The following is a 19,141-nucleotide window of genomic DNA, read 5'->3' on the forward strand; positions in this document are numbered from 1 at the left end:
TTTTTTTAAAGATTTTATTTATTCGACAGAGATAGAGACAGCCAGCGAGAGAGGGAACACAAGCAGGGGGAGTGGGAGAGGAAGAAGCAGGCTCACAGCGGAAGCCTGATGTGGGGCTCGATCCCATAACGCTGAGATCACGCCCTGAGCCGAAGGCAGACGCTTAACCGCTGTGCCACTCAGGCGCCCCTCACGTACTTTAACAACCAACACCCAAGTTCTCCAACCCCACCAGGTCATACAATCCATTGATTTTCCCACCTTTTCACCACACTTCCTTACCCAAATTCAACTCTCTTGCATCTGCCTCCCTCATTGTATACACCTGAAAAAACCCTTACCCTAGTTAAAACCAACTCTCCACCCAGTTTGTACCTATACTTGCCGAACACAACCAGAGGAAATAACACAGTGGTGCTCACTGGTCTAACTTTAGATTCATGACCACCGACTTCCAGTGAGCCATCAGGGCCACTCAACAACCCTACTCCATTGGCCATACTCACACTGTATCCAACTTCCCAAGTGACAGTTGCAGAGCTGCTCTCTTCTCAAACCTCGTCTAACACCTTCTCCCCATCCTCATTCCCACTGCATGATCCTGCATCCTATTTCTCTGAAGGGCAAAAAGCAACAGGAGAGAACTCTCCCCTGCTTCTGCCGCCACATCAACCACACCTGTACCTGCATGTTCTTCCTTAATTCTATGAATGAACTTTGACAACTCTTGCACTTGCTAAGGAGATCCTATCAACTCCCTGCTCCTGCACTTCTGCGCTCTCCCTCCAGTCTCGTTCTCCATTAGCCTGCAACATGCTGTTATTTCTCACATCTTAGAAGCAACAGAAAGATCTCTCAACACCTCATTCCCCCCCAACCACCACCACCAAATACCACCCCATTTCCCCACTCCTCTTTAAGAAAAACAAAGAATTGTTATGCTGTGGTTTCCAAGTCTCTCTTCTCTTCCTCCCCCTCACTCCCCCACACCTAGTTTAAAGTCAGTGAGTTATAAAAGGTTTGTTGTGAAAAACGGAGTCCTTTGCATCTCCTTACTACCTGATTTTTTGGGGGTTTGTTTTTGTTTTTGTTTTTTTGTCTGCTTCCGTATTTTGTCCTGTATGATACTTATAGTCACTTGAAATGTATTTGTGGAGATTATTTGAGGCCTAAAATGAGGATGCCTTATTTCCATAAAGGTTTGTCTGTATTTATCAGGCTTAGGACCTACTAGCCAGGGACTACTTTAAACTAAATTGACAGCTTGATATTTTCTTGGACCCCTGATGTGTAATTTAGCTGCAAATCCAAATGAGGACATCTTGTGGTTATAATCTCTCAGAAATGTATTTATTCTTTTCTTCTATTCTGCGCAGTGACAAGGAAATTTTCCTTAGAGACCTCTGTGGGTAGGGATGGGTTAGGTTTATTGCTCGTTCAACCTTACTCTGAGGGACTAACCCTTCGGGAATCCCAGATTAACAGAGAAGAGTGTCCTAGTAGACTACCCACTTAAAACAAGTCTTAGGCTTTGCCTTCCGTCTCCCTCACACCAAAGATCATCTTTACTTTGGCCAGTGCCATCTGGGCAAAATGAGGGCAAACTCAGTTTACCATTCAGGACTGCTTCTTCCCCCTCAATTTTGTCCTAGTAAATCTTTCTATCCTGTCAGCTCTTGGTTCCTTAATGATGTTTTCCTATTTTCTCCTGCAGTGTTAGGATTTCTTGGCCAGAGGATTGCTGTAATCTGACCCACTAAATTCCCAACATCCTAACCAGGTTCTTTAAAAGTGAAAGTCAGATTATGCTTCTTCATCTCCTCAACACCCTCCTGTGGTTTTCCATATCACTCAGAGTCTGATCCAGTCTCTAGATTGTCCCTGATGACCTGACTTTCCACTGCTTTTCACACCTCAGTGTCTGTCACCTCTCCTTAAGCCACATTGCTCTGTCCTCAACGAGGGACCTAGATTGGATGTGAAATTTGTCTTTTTTGGCTGAATAAAAGAGCTCCTGAAAATCTGTAAGAAAACCACAATCCAATAGGGAAAAGTTAAGTTGAAAATGCATATAATCTATCACCCAGAAATTCTTGCTCTATGACCTAGAGAAATCGTCACCTATGTGCTCTAGGAGACATGTATAAGAATATTATTAAAATTATGTAAAAGTGGGAAGAACCTAACTGAATATCCATGAGAGAATAGTTATATAAACTTCATTTCACTCAGAAAGTGGAATTCTATAGGTAAGTTAAAAAGAATGAACTACGTTTGTAGTTATCAATGTACATAAATGCCCCCAATATAATGTTGAATGAAAAAGGTTACAAATGAATACATACAATGTACAATTATAGACAACTAAGATCAAAAAAATTACATAGATTATTTGCGGATACACATTTATAGTAGTTCTTTAAAAATGGAAAAGAAGCACACATTAACTTTAGAACAGGCATTTCTCCTGGAAAGGGAGAGAAAACAGTGGCTGCAAGTGTGTTATTTATTTTTTAAAGAGATAGAATGATAGCAAATGTAGCAAAATATTAACAATGAATCTAGATGCTAGGTATAGGTCATATAAAAATTTTCCTGTATGTTTGAAGTAGTTCCTAACTGATGTTAAAAACTCACCACAATATCCGTGACTGTCACAGAAATCCCCAATATGCTGAATAAAATATTTGGTAATATTAATGAAATTGAATTTACAATTTCAAGGTGAAATCACACGTCAATTAAGCAATTAGTTAGCCACAGCTCAAAAGGGGAAAATAGTATTCAGAAAATATAATAATGCCACCTGCAGGAAAAGAGCTACAAGTTTATCAAAAAAATAATAAAAAATGCTTAAAATCCGGTTAGTGGCACAATGAAGCTGGCAATGGGCTAGAAACATTATTTTCAACAGTTTCAGCCACACCTTCTAAAACTGAAGTCAGTCCCACATTATCTCCTTGATTTTGGGGGAAAAATTAAAAAAAGAGACCTGATTAATCTTGGTGATACCAGGACTAGGGGAGAATTGCTACCTAAGAATATAATACATGTTATAAGGAGTTAAGACTTTAAGAATAGCCACAACTTCTTAAATAATTTGTAAACTACTTCATTGTTCTAATTTTATTTTTTAATATTTCCTTAAATAATTTAGTTCCCAACATTATACTCAGAAAGCAGTATAGGTAGTAATTCAGTGCTTGGGCTCCGAAGCCAGACTCTTTCTGGGTCCAAATCCTGGCTTTACTGATTACTAGCCTTGTGACTTTGGGCCTTTCACTTTTGAATCATCTGACAGTCTAACTTGAAGGTCATCAGCATTTTTTCTCTGTGTTTAAGATTTTCTCTTTGTTTCTTCTTTCTAGTGATTCCTTCTTGATGATTTCTTCAATCTTTTTACTAATTCTTTTATCAGCTGTATCTAATCTGCTGTTAATCCCATTCATTTCTTTGTAGCAATTTAATCTGGTTCTTTTCCAAATATGATTGGACATTTTTAAGAGTCTTTTGCCCTTTATTTGTATTTTCAATCCCTTCCTATATTTCTTAAAACATAATAAATGTATTTTCTATTCTGTGCCTGGACATTCCGGTACCTGAAGACTTTCCACTAGTCTCTGCCTCGTCTCTGCCACTAGTCATAACTGACTGTCACTTATGGTGCCCTTCTTCCCCATGGGTGCAAAACTTTTCTGAATGTGAGCTTTATTTCTTGCACTTTAACTGTGAGAATTACTTGCAGGCTGGGCTAAAGGTGGATTCCTACAGGTAAGATCGTTATTTGCTGATGCCTAAAACCCCGTTAAACTAAAATTTCAGTTTGAGAGATTTCGGACTGTCCAGGTTGTGTGCATTTGGGCCTCAGTGCATATGTGGGCTCTCTTATGATCAGGAGGTATCTGGAGACATTTTTTTTCCCCTTTTGGTACAAGTTCAAGTACCACAATTGCTTTTAGTCTCCAAGGATGGGGGTTCAGTTGTGGCTATTTCCAGGTCACCTTTTATAATAGAGGTCTAGCTCTTTGGGGTTTCAAATTAATTGGGGAAGACCTCATATTACACTCCTAACTTCAGAAGGTCCTGGGCTTTGTCTTTATTCTCTTTATTTTGCCAAAGCCATGAAAACCTAAGTTCAGATTGCCTGAGTAACAAATGCCCTCAAGGCAAAAGCCATCTTCCCGTTCCTCTTACCTCTTACCTCTTTTAGTTTCCACTTTGACCTTGATATTTGGCCTCTGGTTATGCCTTACTAACTTACTCTAAAATTATTTTTAGGAGCATGTGGGTGGCTAATAGGTTGAGCATCTGACTCTTGATTTTGGCTCAGGTCATGCTCTCAGGGGTCTCAGGATGGAGCCCTGAGGTGGGCTCCTCGAGCAGCAGAGGGGAGTTTGCTTATCTCCCTCTGCCCCTCCCCCACCCCTCATGCACACACGCTGACACACACTCTCTCTCAAATAAATAAATAAATCTTTAAAAATATTTTTACATTTTTATTTTATCCAGTGTTTTTAGTTGTTTTCAGCTACAGGATCAGTCGCGTTGTCTTTTAGAGCTCTAAGTCCTAATCATTCCTAATGCTATAAATAGGAAGAGAACATTAACTGTAATAGCCTGTCATTTGTGTTTTTAACAAACATTCATTGAGCAATCAGTTAGTACCAGACAGTGTTCTAGGTTGTTGAGAAACAAAGTCTATACTTTCAAGGATTACATGCCAGGGAATAAATAAAAGTATCTTGTGGCTGTGAAGAAAAAGAAATATGGTAATGGGTAGAGTGACAAGGTAAATGGTATTATTCTAAATGGAGTGGAAAAGAAATATGGTAATGGGGTAGAGTGACAAGGTAAATGGTATTACTCTAAATGGAGTGGTCAAGGAAAACCTCTTGGATAAAGTGGTATTTGAGCAGAAACCTTGAGAAAGGGAGAGAAAACCATAAGTGGACTACTTGGGGTCGAACTCTCCAGGCAAAGGGAAGAAGTGCAAATCTCTAATGCGTCCTTGGTGGGTCCAAAAACAGGGCACCAGAGTAATGGAAGCAGAATGAGCAAGAGGAGTGAGGACAGTAGAAAATCAAACACACAATCATCACAATATGCTGTAATAAATCTAGGAAAGATGGCATAAGCGTCACATTTAATTAATACAGGGTCTCTGGCTTTTCTGAAATGTTTTCGGGTAGACGCTCCAGAAATTAAATTACTAATGAGTAATCATATCAATTGTTTATGTCTCACAAATTGTGCTTTAAATAGATGCAGTTGTAAGATTCTTTAAACAAAATTATAACTTAGCTGAACCAACATATCTATAGAAAGCTTAAAAATGACATCATGTAGATATTTCAAATTTCTGGAGAGAAGTTTAATTATTGCAGGCCTGGCAGAAAACTGAACTCCAATTCTTAACACTTAAGTTATACAAACTACACTCATCCAGTTATTCCATGTATACTGTGAATCTATAATTTCCTCTTAAGTAGGGATAGAGTCCCAAGGTCACAGAAGCGTGAGAATATACACTTATATAAATTATTTTGGTCAATGAAAAATAGTTTTTACAGCAGTCCAAGAGGAAGGGGCTAGCGTAGCCAATTACCTTCTTTAATCTTATTAACAACCCTCTGAAGTAGGTATTACCACGTTGATTTTGCAAGGAGAGGTATGGGGGCTCAGAGCAGAAAGGTTGGTGTTCTGATTGCAAGTGCATAGCTTAGGTTCTGCGAACAGAAAAGGAATCATTCCTGGGTATTCCTCCTAAGGAGTTAATGTACCCCTTTGTAAAGCAACTTTACTCTAAGTCCTAACAAACGTAACTTTTGTTCTCTGGTTTAAGCCACCTCAACTCAATTACAGACAACTTGTTTTATTTTTCTTTCGGGAGTCAAACAAATTTAAATTTGAAGGACCTCTCCTGGGCAGGGAGAGGCCAGAGTCGCCGGTCAGCAGCAGCGGCGTGGATGCACCGCCAGGGTCTTCTGAAGCTAGTTGCTTTTACACATCTAATCCAAATCCGGCTTTGACCGCAGCAGTTTAATAGCACGAGACCAGGAGAGAGGCGGCCTCAAGGTGTCACTAGGCCCAGATCGAACTTTTGCCTAGACTTGGCAGAAAGCGATGGGGAACCAGGGACGGGTGCATTTCCTGAGTTACAGGTTATTTATAGCCAGGGCCGGGAGAAGCCAAAGCCGACAACAGCTGAGCCGCAGCGCGGTGCCACCGCCATGCAAGCAGGTCTCACGCCGCTCACCTTCACAGTCGGCCCCTGGCCGTTCCCCGGCCTCCTGGCCCAGCGCCGGCCCCGGGTTACAGACCCAAAGCCCGGCACAAAAGGCCACCACTGAGGCTGGGCCCGTGCACCACATGCTGAGCAAGTCGCTCCAAACGCCTCGCCACCTGCGTCCACCAACAGCCACGCTGCTACCACCCGGGGCTGTTACATGACGCGGAGGAGCCCAGCGAGTGGTTGGAAAAATCTGCCGGCAGTTGCTAGGCCAAATGACGTAATACAATCACGAGCTTCCATTGGGTTTCACGTAAGGACCTAGAAGGGGCGGAACGAAGAAATCCCTTCCAGTCCCTCCCCGACTGGCGCGTGCGCACTATCGTACACGCGCTGCCGTTCCGGCAAGGCGGGGCTGGGGAGACGCACTGAAGCTATTCGCTGGCAGTCTGAGAGGAAAGGCGAAACTTCACTCTGATTGGTGGCGACGCGCGAGGCCGCGGCGGATGGACCGGACGCGGTGGGCGGGCGGGAACGTGAAGTTTCCGCGGTGCCTGATGGGGTTGTTCCGAGGCCCGAAGCCGCTGCCACAGGGGGACCACTCGTTACTGCTGCCGCCTCCTTTGCCGCCTCATGGCGGCCATCGGAGTTCACCTTGGCTGCACATCAGCCTGTGTGGCCGTCTATAAGGTAAGGGATTGGGGGAGCTGGGCTCCGGGCTGATGGCTCCCCAGTTCTCCGGGTGCCGGGCCAAGACCTTTGGTCTTCTATGGGGTTGTGAACAGCGTGTCGCCGGCCTAGGAATGCCGTTTGGAAAAGCATTATTGAGGGGAAGTTTGGAGGCGAAGGGCCGGGCGGACCCGGCCTGGTCCTCCGCAACTTCTCCGGAAAGCCCGCTGCGCTCTGGCGGAGGGTCGTGACGACGCGGGCGCGCGGGGTTCGGGAACGTCCGGGCCGCAGAGGTCCTGGAGGGGGACTGTCCTGGGGATGTCTGGGCCTCTGGAGGCTCAGAGTCGGGCGGGCCGGGGGACGTCAGGGCAGCAGGAGGCTTGGAGGGTCTCGGGGACATCAGGGCCGCGGGAGGCCGGGGAGGAGCGGTCCTGGGGACGTCAGGGCCGCCGGAGGCCCGGAGAGGCCTCGAGGACCTCGTGGGCGCTGGACGCCGGAAGAGGGGCGGTCCCGGGGATGTCTGGGCAGCAGGAGGCCTGGGAGGTCTTGGGACTTCAGAGCCGCAGGAGGCGCGGAGGGGTCTCGAGGACTTCTTGGGCGCTGGACGCTGGGAGGGGGCGGTCCCCGGGGACGTCCTGGCCGCTGGGGGCCGGAAGGTGGGCCTGAATATCCCCACCCGGAGGTTTTGGAATGTTTGCCAGGAAAGGACCGGGTGGTTGAGGTCTGGAACTGGAGTTGTTAATCCCGCGAAGCGCGTGAAGCGAGTTGATGGTGTATGCTTTACTGACTTGACCTTTCTTGAATGGGAGGACTTAACAGGAAATTGTAGCCTGCTTCTCATCAGGAGGGAGGCGGAAGGAACAATAATAATGAACTCCCCTGATACTAGTTTTGCTTTTAAATGTCAAGTGATTTGGAAGGAAAAACCAAAGGGATTTAGTGCTACTTCATCATACGTAGAAAAAGGAAGAAAAATGTATTTGTCAGAGAGGAAAGAAAACTAGAAAGGGCGATGTAATAAGTCTTATTGTGTACAAGGTTATTATGTTTGATCCAGTTATTGACTATGCAGAGCAGATTGAAAAAATGAGGCAGTTTGTGGAATGTTGATCTTATATAAAATCTAGGAAATTAATAATGGCAATTAAACCTGCAAGTTTAAAATACTGATACAGAGGTTTTCTTTCTACAGGTATGACAGGGTAACACTGGCCCACGTATTTCTGATGAGACTATATATTTGTGTGTATGTGTGTGTGCTTGTGTGTGTGTGTGTATATATATATATATATATATATATATATATATATATGGTTTTGTTTTGTTTTTTTTTTTCCCCAAAAGACCTAATATAGTTGTGTATTTTTTTTTCCAGGATGGCCGGGCTGATGTGGTTGCAAATGATGCAGGTGACAGAGTTACTCCAGCCGTTGTTGCTTACACAGAAAATGAAGAGGTACTATTTCCCTCATTCTTGTATTTTGAAATAAGTAAAATTACATGCATTGTAATATGCTGTTCTTTTTCAGGTTGTTGGATTGGCTGCAAAACAAAGTAGAATAAGAAATATTTCAAATACAGTAGTGAAAGTAAAGCAGATCCTTGGCAGAAGGTACGGAATAAAGTAATACTTTTACATACGGAAATAAAATGTGTTCATACATTCTAAACATAATGTGAAATGAAACTAGAGACATCAGTTTGGTTTTTTTGTTGCTCTTTATGATTGAATCATTTCAGAGATTATCCCAGTATGCTCTTTCTTTTGGTGATTAGTGTTGTATCCTCTCGAGGATGGGATTCACTCAAATATTTGTTTTTTGCTCAGAGGTCTGTTTTTATTGATAAATGCCAACATTTGTATAGTTTGATAATGTTTCATTTAGAAGTGGTAATTCAGACTTTTCACATGACAGAGGGAACTTGAAAGATTTTGTGGGAATTTGAAGATTTTTCTGCACTGTAGTTGAATTTTGCAAAATCTGTAACAATTGACCATAATTTATATAAAGCTATTGATTTTCTTCCTCAGGTCCTTTTGTGACACTTTCTGGGAACTAACTTTTCCAGTTGGCTTACAAATTTAATCATTAGAGAAACAGCTTAATTAACGTCCTAAGTAAGAATCAGGTTAATCATCTGTTGTAACTTTAATTAAAAGATTAAAGAGGCTTGCTTCTCCAGACTTCTGTCTCCTCAAATTATAGATTACCATAATAATTAGGGGTTTTCATTTTCACTGGAGTAGTAATGCTTGATACAGTGTTTTTAAATTTTCAAAGTGCTTTCACATCTATTATTTAATCTTTTCAAATCCCTAAAAGATTGGTAGGGCAGGTTTTATTCCTCCCCATTTGTAGATGAGAAAATCGAGGCACATTGAAGTTATGGAACTGCTCAGTTAGGGAGGTGAGCTAGATAGGACTGCACTTCAGGACTTCTAACCCTTAGCCCCAGGTTCTTCCCCTTCTGCTTTGTTCAGTTGAGAATTTAAATATAAATGTCCCATGTTGATCTTAGGATTTGGGGGTTATGGATTAAATCTAATATCTATTTCTTCCATACATACAGATATTTTTTATTATCCCTTACCTGAATTTAGTTAAACTGAACTTGATTTATTTTTTTCCTTAGAGTATTTATGCACTAAGTCTAAAATGATAGTATTTTGGAGAGAATTTAAATTTTTGTGATGATAAATAATACTCCTCTATCCATTTATGTGTTGACAAAATTGAGTGTTGAGCATATTGAAAATAAATTAGTTGGTGTCAAAAATTTGCAAGGTATAAAATCTCTAAAAAAAAAGCAGGGAGCTCTAGATGGGCTTTGAAGCTATATTCACTATAAACGACCAGTAATATAGGGTTTTTTTCAATTAAACTTTTTATTTGGGGATCAGTGTAAATTTACGTACTGTTGTAAGAAATAATACAGAATAATACATCTTGAAAAAACTGGAGTACAGTATCAAAACCAGGATACTGACATTGATACAATCAAAATACAGAACATTTCCATAGATCTAGTAGCCCTGTTTTGTGTTGCTATTTTAGGGCAGATGATCAGAGTAATGATATGGTTGTTTCCTGCCATATCATACAAAATCTTTGTATTATCAGGAACAACTTAAGCTGACTTTTCTGGCCCCAAAAGTTACCTTTTAACAGAGTGCAGTGGTGACAGTCAGATGGTAATATGTATAGCTACAGCATGCTTTTGAGGCCAAGGCTGGTAAAGGATGAGCGCTCTTCAGACCTACTGTTCCACCATGGTCCTGCTGGCACTTCTCTAGAGTGAGCTGTGTCATGGCCCAGATATTCCCCCCCTCGGCCTCCTCACAAGACAATGGTGATTTTTACATATAAACAGTTGTACCAGGTCTCGGCCTCAGAAGCACTCTCTCTTTTGTGGAGGAGCCAGTCCCCTTTTACCAAGCCAGTAAGGCCCTTTTGAGCCCCTGGTCCAGTACCTTTCCTGGGCGAACGCTCGCATTTGGGCTTTCTTAGTCTTGGCATCCTGCCTGTTTGCACCCTATTCACAGGTAGCACCACTTAACTTGCTGCCACAATTATCCTTACATCCTCCCTGTAACTCTCATTCCCCTGTGGCCTTCCAGCCAGAAATGCGGTCCTTGGACCTGGCTTCTCAACAATTAGCCCTGAGAGGGAAGAATCGGCTGGCTCCTGGAAGTACACTGAGAGCACACAGAGCTTCCCCACACCTTCAGACTTGCACCTTGCTGCCCAGGACCTTCCTGCAGCTAGCCTTCCTTCCCAATCCACTATGGCCAGTGCCAATAGCAGTGCGGGCATCCGGTGGTCCAGACAGGAGACACGAACTCTTCTCTCCATACTAGGCGAGGCAGAGTATATCCAGCGCCTCCAGACTGTGCATCATAATGCAGATGTCTATCAGGCTGTGTCTAAGCGAATGCAGCAGGAAGGCTTCCGCCGCACCGAACGTCAGTGTCGCTCCAAGTTTAAAGTTCTGAAGGCGTTATATTTAAAGGCGTATGTTGCCCATGCCACGAGTATGGGTGATCCACCGCACTGTCCATTTTATGATACGTTGGATCAGCTTCTCCGAAATCAGATAGTGACTGACCCAGACAACTTAATGGAGGATGCTGCTTGGGCCAAGCACTGTGATCAGAACTTAGTGGCCTCTGACACCCCAGGGGAAGAGGGAGCCAGCATTCTCAGAGCAAAAAGGACTCAGGCAGCAGATCATCAGCCTATCTTGAAAACAGTTAAAGAATCAGATGAGGATTGTCAACTGAGAATCAGTGACCAGACGCGAGAAACCAGTGACCTTGAGGACTCCTGGGATGAATCCTCGGGTGCAGGTAACTCCCAAGCATGTGAAGGATTGGGGTGCCAGAGTCACTTGGTTCTAAACAGCAGTTATATGTTTGGATGGTGTTCTCTTCAACATTGTCTCTATTTCTGCCCCATGCCCTCTGTTTTTTAAGCCTTCTGGTAAGACAAAGGGCTCCAGGTCTTCAGAAGCAGTGACTCTAGGTATATAAGGCATTAGAACTTTTTAAATGTGGAAAAAGTACTCTTTAGAACCAAACTCGTTTTGGCATTATTTATAGTGGGTGCTTAGGCATGTGAGAATAGAGATTGGGTTGGCTAGCTATGTGGAAAGGGGTTTAGGAAGTCAGTGGGGAGGTTTTGGAGGTAAGATTACAGTTGGCCAGAGTGTCCAGATCAAGGAATTGAAATCTTCCCAGCCCCTTGTGGAAAGAGGCCTTTCAGGAACTACCAGAGTTTTGTAATTGTCTCTCAGCTCTGCTGCTGGCTCCAAGCATTCCATAGCAGGAATGTCCTCTTTGCAACATTGTTGCTTTGTTTTTCAGGGTGCTCTCAAGGGACCCCCAACTACAGCAGTTCCCACCACCTTTTCAGAGGTGCAGTTGCTCCCTGTCAGAGCAGCCCCATGACCAGACTGGGTGTGTCCGGTGAGCCCAGTCCCTGCGCCAGTACCAGCCGAAACACTCCTGGGGTGGCCTCTACACAGCGGCCTCCGGTCATCTCCTCCGGAGTTCCTTTTGTTTCTGGTGGGGATAGGCCTTTGACCAGTGAGCCCCCTCCAAGGTGGGCAAGGCGAAGAAGGCGGTCAGTGGCCAGGACTATTGCAGCTGAGTTGGCAGAAAACAGGAGGTTGGCACGAGAACTTTCAAAGCGTGAGGAAGAAAAATTGGACAGGCTGATTGCTATTGGTGAGGAGGCCAGTGCCCAGCAAGACACTGCCAACGAGCTCCGCAGGGATGCCGTGATCGCAGTCAGACGCTTGGCAACAGCAGTGGAAGAGGCCACCGGTGCTTTTCAGCTAGGGCTTGAAAAATTGCTTCAAAGGTTAATTTCAAATACCAAAAGTTAGGAATTGATTACACAAGTGTCTCTTTCCTAAACTGGTAGAAGCCCAGTTCCAACACCTGCCTTTTGGTACCCTGGCTCCTTTTACAGGTCCTTCGGGAAAAAAACGAGTGGATGAACCATTAAGACGCAGAGTGGCAGGAAGATCCGTGCTAGTTGCTTTTCCCAAGCTTCTCCACTAACTGAAAGACCTCTCGGATGTGTGAAGAGTGGTCTAATAGAAAACAGATGGAGCCGAGTCCAGAGAGCTAGTTAGCTGTGGCTTTCCCACTGACATGAGGCAGTTTAGTTTACCTCTACACCAATTTCCTCATCTGTAAAATGGGGGCTAGGTAATAACTCCTGACCTGCCTACCTCACAGGGTTGTTGTGAGGATCAAATGGCTAATAGATGTGAAAGGGTTTAAAAGTTTAAAAGCACTGCATACTATACACATGTAAGTTATTCGTGTATATGCCCTTGGCCAAGGTAAGGCTAGGGTGAGGCACATTCGTTGACAAGTTATAGAATTATGGTGTATACCATGACCTCATTGCTTGACTCTACTAGTTTAATCTGACTGCTTCGTGTAAGATCTTCATTTTTTTAATCCCTCGATATAGCTCATTAGACTAATATAGATACATGTATTTGTACCTTATTCTCTTATGTTTTCACTGCTGTGTCTATAACCTACCTACTAGTAAGCACTCAGTGGTCAAACCGTCATTCCCTCCATTTTACTAGTTCTTAGTGTCTTATCACTATAAGGATATAATTCAGAACGGACAGGGAGCCACAGTTGTGTGTTATGATCCATATTGATAATCTTCATAATGAGGTATTGGCTGTTTTATAAAATATTTAATGTAAGTAAATTCTTTGCATTCCACATCATTTGGGTCCCTTTATATGCATAATTACGTATCTTTAGGTTGGGTGTCATTTGAACAACATTTGGAAACAATTTAGAATCTGTTCTCTAAATGCTTTTAGCTAATTTCATTCTTTTCTGTTAGCCTTTTTTCTGTCTCATGTTACAGAAGTCAAGCCCTTGAAAACTTTCCTTCTAGGGAACTTTCCAAAGTCACTTTTTCTCATATTATGTAGACAAAAGTTCCCCTTGTTAATGGCATATGGTGGAACAGGACAGCTTTGGAAACAGTTGAGGATGGTGTGGATAAAGACTGCCTGCAATAGATAACTCCTTTCACGCACAAAGTCCTCAACAAACACATCCCCATTTACCCTAAAACATAAACACTTCCTCTAGGAGATAACAAGGGTGTTGAGCCATACTTCCAGTTTACTCTAGAAGGAATGCCATTACTGGCCATGATTAAACTAACTAACTTAAAGCTTTTAAGTGGTTTACTTAGTACTTTCATGAACTACAAATAGGAGCCTTGGAATTTAAAAGGCTTTCCTCCAGTCTACAGGTAAAAAACGAAAAAAAAAAAAAACAAGTGCGGGCGTGTTTGAAGAGATTTTGTTTTATATTTTGTACGCTTGGGTGCTTACCCTAAAAGCTGACAATACAGATAGGTAGAGAAATAGTCAAAACAATAATGGGAATATACCGGGAACCGTGAATAGATGGCAAGTGAGCAAGCTGCTCTGATGAACGGGTGATGAACGTAGAAAGCAGCTGGTGTAGAACACACTGGACTCCAGTTAGAACTGGGTTCTAACCCTGTCACAGTTTGTTATGTTGGGCACATGACTTGCCCTTTTGGTGCCTCAGTTTCTTTAAAATGAGAGATTTGTACTAGATGACTTTTCTAGTACTTTTTTTTTTTTTTAAAGATTTTATTTATTTTTCAACAGAGATAAAGACAGCCAGCGAGAGAGGGAACACAAGCAGGGGAGGTGGGAGAGGAAGAAGCAGGCTCACAGCAGAAGAGCCTGATGTGGGGCTCGATCCCATAACGCCGGGATCACGCCCTGAGCCAAAGGCAGACGCTTAACCGCTGTGCCACCCAGGCGCCCCTCTAGTACTTTTCAATCCTAAAAAAATTCTATGTTAAGTGGCATAACAAAAAAAAGGCAAAGTGAAATTTTAATTGCTGTGTTTTCAGTCACAGCTACATACTGTATGTTTAAATTACTGGTAACAACTGTATTTTAGGGAAGCATCCTGTAGTATTAATATTTATTAATATACTCAGCTTAAATAAATACTACACCATATATAGGTTCCTTGCTTTAAAGAAGCATATATTAAGGCAGTGAAATGGATATATACCTATATATGTGCATTTTCTCAATTGTTTTAGGCCTTTATATGGAGGGATGTGTGTCATTTATAACTGGATAACACTAATGTAGATACGTAGACTTTCTGGAAAAACAGGGAAGTACTTGAAGGAGAGGTAGGCCTGTACTATATTAATCTATTAATGGTAGCAAAATACATAGGCAGGGATTTATTTGAGATAAGTGCTAAAGAACAAAAATGGAGTTAAATTCAGAAGGTAGTATTATGAAAATCTTTCGGGTCAAGTAACCTTAACGTGAGAATAAAATTAAAGGGAAAGTTCTTAATGAAATAAACAGAAAAAGAGGCGAAGTGTTGTTAAGCGGAGGCCATACGAATGAGAACAAGCTCAGAAATCCTGCCTAAGCTCTAGGCCCAGCCATTCGGACCTGCCCATCCTTTGGCAGGTCGTTTTACCATTCTGTGACTCAGGTTCCTCACCTACAGAGGGAGAAGCGAATAACTCTCCTACCTACCTCACAGGAATGTTGTGAGGGCCAAATGAACAGATGAATGTAAAAACGCTTTCAGACACGGAAGGCACTATGTTGTGACAGTAATGGGGAAGAAGACCCTGGGGCACGTTAGTGCTGCTGTGTGCCAGGTCCGACAGCCTGCTGACGGTGCAAGAGACATTTCAGGAAGGACGAGGAAGAGAGAGTGGCGTTGCCTGTAGAGGTGGTGATACAGTGGTGGGGTTAGCACTCTGCCTCCTAAAGACCATGATGTAAATGAGGTGCTGTGTATGCCAACTTCCCACCGTCCTTTGTGTTTCTGTTAAGTGATTTAATCCTAGTGTGGACAAATAAAGTTTTTACTTGTATGTACTTGTGGGTCAGTCCGCTACTTTCTGGCAATATCCATGACCATTTGTTGTCACCTCCACGCTCTGCTTGCTTTTTCTTCACCAGCTCATCTCCAGGGTCTTGCCTGTATTTGGCCCTAAGAGCTTTGTGTGCTTCCTGTCCTCACATGAGAATGGCTCTCTTTGCAGGGCAGTTGAAAAATAATTTTCCATTTCTAAAAGTTCTTTAAGTTCCATGATATAGGCTCTTTCCTGGCAAATTATCTTGTCTTAGGTAGCTCACAGTTTACAGTTAACAGGGTAAATGGTCCTGGTTGACTAGAATTCTGTTCTGAAGAAAACAGCTGGTAAGTGTCATGCTGAAATATGGGTGCAAAAAAATTACTATGGGTAGACTTCATCTTTTTTTCTTATTCTTAAAATATTTGTCCAGGATGTAGTCTAAATATTGGATTTAGACGAAGGAAGGGAGGGCTTAGGTGAAGAGAATACTAAACTTTGTATTAAAGATCTGGATTCCAGTCCGTTCTGCCATGAATTTACCATGTGACTTTGGGCAAGCTCCTTGCCTGTTTTCCTCTCCATCAATTTTTTAGTAATAGAGAAGGAAGTATGGGGAATCTGTAAGTATTCTAGACGGATTTCTGAGCCGCATTAGTCCATCTTACACCCTTGTCTTCCTCTTATTTACACAGGTTAGGGTCCCCAGATGTTCAATAACTGTAGCAGATAGTCACTATTAATTTTCAACTTCTCTTATTAAAATTGATCTCTGAATGGAACAGCTATAGCCCCTTGGAAGAAGGGTTAACTGGAAGGGTTTACTTTAATTTCTAGATGAAATTAAGCCAAGGATCAAAGACGACTATCACTGCTCGAAGGGACAGAAGTACTTTAGTCATTTACATTCTTACTAGGAGGCAGCTGGTAAAGTGCAAACAACACTAGCCTGCTAGAGAATACTGGGTACTGACTCTGCCTGTTACTAGCCTGAAAGTCATTGATTCTCTATGAGCCTCTTACATCTAAAATAATACCAGCCAAATTAACCCCACTTAGGTATTGTAATAATAGATACGAACTTTTTGTAGTCTGCACAAATTGGTATTTTGAGCAACATTGCACCCATCTTAGTTTTTTCACTGCCGTACACATTTATTTACTACTTACTTTGTATAGCACGTTATAGATCTATCTACCTACAGTATATTTCACCTTTCCATATGTAACGTACATACTCTCACTCAGTTTTTTTGACTTTGGGTGTTGATTCATGTTCAGAAGCCAAGAAACAAAGACGGTGTTAGATATTCTGGTTTACCCTTTGAAATCTTTTTTTGCCCTTTTCATCTCAGTGATTGGGTCTTCAAGATCATAGTTGAGAGAGTATATGACATAAAACCACTGATATTATGAAAAATTACCCCCAGATGTATAGCATCTGTTAATAAGAAAATCAGAACAAGTAAGAGTTATTTACTTTCAAATGTGGAGATTAATAGAATCACTATAACCATTGTAAATACTGCATCCATTTAATCCTATCCTCTGTATCATGATTTGTTAATATCAACCAACTTGATAATTTTTTGTATTTTTATATTTGTTCAGTGGTATTGAAAAATATAGCCTTCTTTAAATATTACACATCAACAATACTGATTTTAAATTTAACTATCTTTATCTTTATGGACAGCTCTGATGATCTGCAGGCTCAGAAATACATCACGGAAAGTAAATGTTTAGTGAGTATGGTTCTGTTATTACCCCTCTGTTACACAAAGTAATTGCCAAGGTCATAACCTATTATTATTTTGAAACTTTGTGTTTTTATTAAAATTATTCCTCATTTAACACACTTAAAATTTGCTTTCTAGGTCATTGAAAAAAATGGAAAGTTACGATACGAAGTAGATACTGGAGAAGGAACAAAGTTTGTTAACCCAGAAGATGTTGCCAGACTGATATTTAGTAAGATGAAAGGTATTGAGCAAATTTCATCTAGAAATTTAAAAGTTGACTGTAAAAAAAGTTAGAGGTGTTTCTTGATCTGGAGAGAAGCAGGGTGATTGAGCAGATGAAGGAGACCTAACACCAGACCTGACTATGCCACTACCTGGCCACGTACCCTTAACTGACTTCCTTCCCTGACTTTGGTTTCCTTAGAAGTAACGTTAATGTGTTGGGCCAGGTTGGCATTTTCACAGCTTCCTAAATTGAAGTGTCCAAATAAGTTTGGTGAAGAGTGAGTATTTTATCTCTCTGCTCAAGATTAACAGCGGTCCTTGAACAGTTACTTAGGCCAATGAAGTACGTCTGGCTTATCACCACTTCCACTGAAGGCTTGTAGCTGAGTGGCATGCTGTGGAACAGTTTGGCAAATTCTGGAGTAGATTATTTATAAGGCTCACTTCAGCTCTGGAATTATGAGTTTGTGAGATGAAAGACAGCCTTTTAATGTGTTTAACTAACATGCTGCTTATCTTCACATTGATGCATTAGAAGCCCATTCTTAATGGAACCAGTCTAATTTGGGAGGTAGTTGAAATTTTGAAGCCTAAGAACCAGGCTTTTTGGAAAGTACCTACTTTCACGTCCACAAACTTCCAAAACCACAATAAGTTTTGCACGATTTAAAAGAGCCAGAGAAGGGGCGCCTGGGTAGCACAGTCGTTAAGCGTCTGCCTTCAGCTCAGGGCGTGATCCCAGCGTTCTGGGATCGAGCCCCGCATCAGGCTCCTCCGCTGGGAGCCTGCTTCTTCCTCTCCCACTCCCCCTGCTTGTGTTCCCTCTCTCACTGGCTGTCTCTCTTTCAAATAAATAAATAAAATCTTTTAAAAAAAGTTAATTAAAAAAAATAAATAAAGAGCCAGAGAAGAAAATGAGTGGTGGGCAGTCAGGTGAACTGGAAAATTTTTACAGTGGGAAGATCGTTGGCACAAATTAATAAACTGCTAAGTATCATGACATTTTTTTTTGTCATTGGAATTTATTTTTATATTTTTTCATACACAGAAACGGCACATTCTGTATTGGGCTCAGATGCAAATGATGTAGTTATTACTGTTCCATTTGATTTTGGAGAAAAGCAAAAAAATGCTCTTGGGTAAGTTAATTTTATTTGCTTAAAGGAAATAAAGATTTCATAATGTAGTGTAGTAAAAGGTAAAATTGTATTTGAAAATACCTTAGGCAATAAAATTGTATTTGTAAACAGATGCATATATTTACACATGTAATTAGTATGGTAAAAAGTCTAGTAATGATCACTAATATTTCCTGTCTTTTATGAAATGCCAAGAGAACACAAAATTAGTTGTACCTTATTAGCTGTTTTGATTGGAAATGTTTTTAATTACCAGGTTAAGTTGATGCTTGTAAATTGCTTTGCCTTAGTTTCATACAAAGTTTATGTGGAAATTACATAAAAATACACAGTTTTTTGCAATGAAAATATTTGCAATAATTTCTTCACCTTAGATCTTCACATCTAAACAAAAAGTTGGGTTTAGTTTGTATGGGTCATTATGCAAATATAATTGGCAAGCATGCATACCTTTGCCTTGAGGATAGAGTTTCATATGGGACTTTACAAGCATCTGAGTTGCTTCTGGGACAGATAATTGCATTATTTACTTGAACTTGTGGGATGTTAAAACTGTGACCCTAAGTTAAAGAAACCAGGAAGTTCCTTGGGGCGCCTGGGTGGCTCAGTCGATAAGCATCTGCCATCGGCTCACAGCGTGATCCCGGCGTTCTGGGATTGAGCCCCGCATCAGGCTCCTCTACTAGAAGCCTGCTTCTTCCTCTCCCACTC

General features: G+C 41.8%; 2 protein-coding genes across 3 annotated transcripts in view; one reads left to right on the plus strand and one right to left on the minus strand.

The window, feature by feature from the left end:
• CDNF (cerebral dopamine neurotrophic factor) overlaps positions 1–6,658 on the minus strand; it is a 22,815-nt gene extending 16,157 nt beyond the window's left edge. The window contains exon 1 of the mRNA XM_002929878.4: positions 6,257–6,658. Within this exon, the coding sequence (XP_002929924.1) occupies positions 6,257–6,371 (115 nt within the window). The 5' untranslated portion in view covers positions 6,372–6,658. The remainder of the gene's footprint in view (positions 1–6,256) is intronic.
• A 97-nt stretch (positions 6,659–6,755) lies between these two features.
• Positions 6,756–19,141, plus strand: part of HSPA14 (heat shock protein family A (Hsp70) member 14) — a 36,862-nt gene continuing 24,476 nt past the window's right edge. Inside the window, exons 1-7 of one of the 2 annotated variants that reach the window (XM_034643764.1) lie at positions 8,299–8,354; positions 8,428–8,510; positions 10,518–11,246; positions 11,763–12,261; positions 17,021–17,069; positions 17,202–17,307; positions 18,340–18,430. In XM_034643764.1, coding sequence (XP_034499655.1) covers positions 10,685–11,246; positions 11,763–12,261; positions 17,021–17,069; positions 17,202–17,307; positions 18,340–18,430 — 1,307 coding nt within the window. In that variant the 5' untranslated portion in view covers positions 8,299–8,354; positions 8,428–8,510; positions 10,518–10,684. Of the gene's footprint in view, positions 6,920–8,273; positions 8,355–8,427; positions 8,511–10,517; positions 11,247–11,762; positions 12,262–17,020; positions 17,070–17,201; positions 17,308–18,339; positions 18,431–19,141 lie in introns of those variants that run through there. The other variant, XM_002929879.4, reaches the window with a different exon arrangement.

Source organism: Ailuropoda melanoleuca, chromosome 15 (genome assembly GCF_002007445.2).
Source record: "Ailuropoda melanoleuca isolate Jingjing chromosome 15, ASM200744v2, whole genome shotgun sequence".
Lineage (NCBI taxonomy): Eukaryota > Metazoa > Chordata > Mammalia > Carnivora > Ursidae > Ailuropoda > Ailuropoda melanoleuca.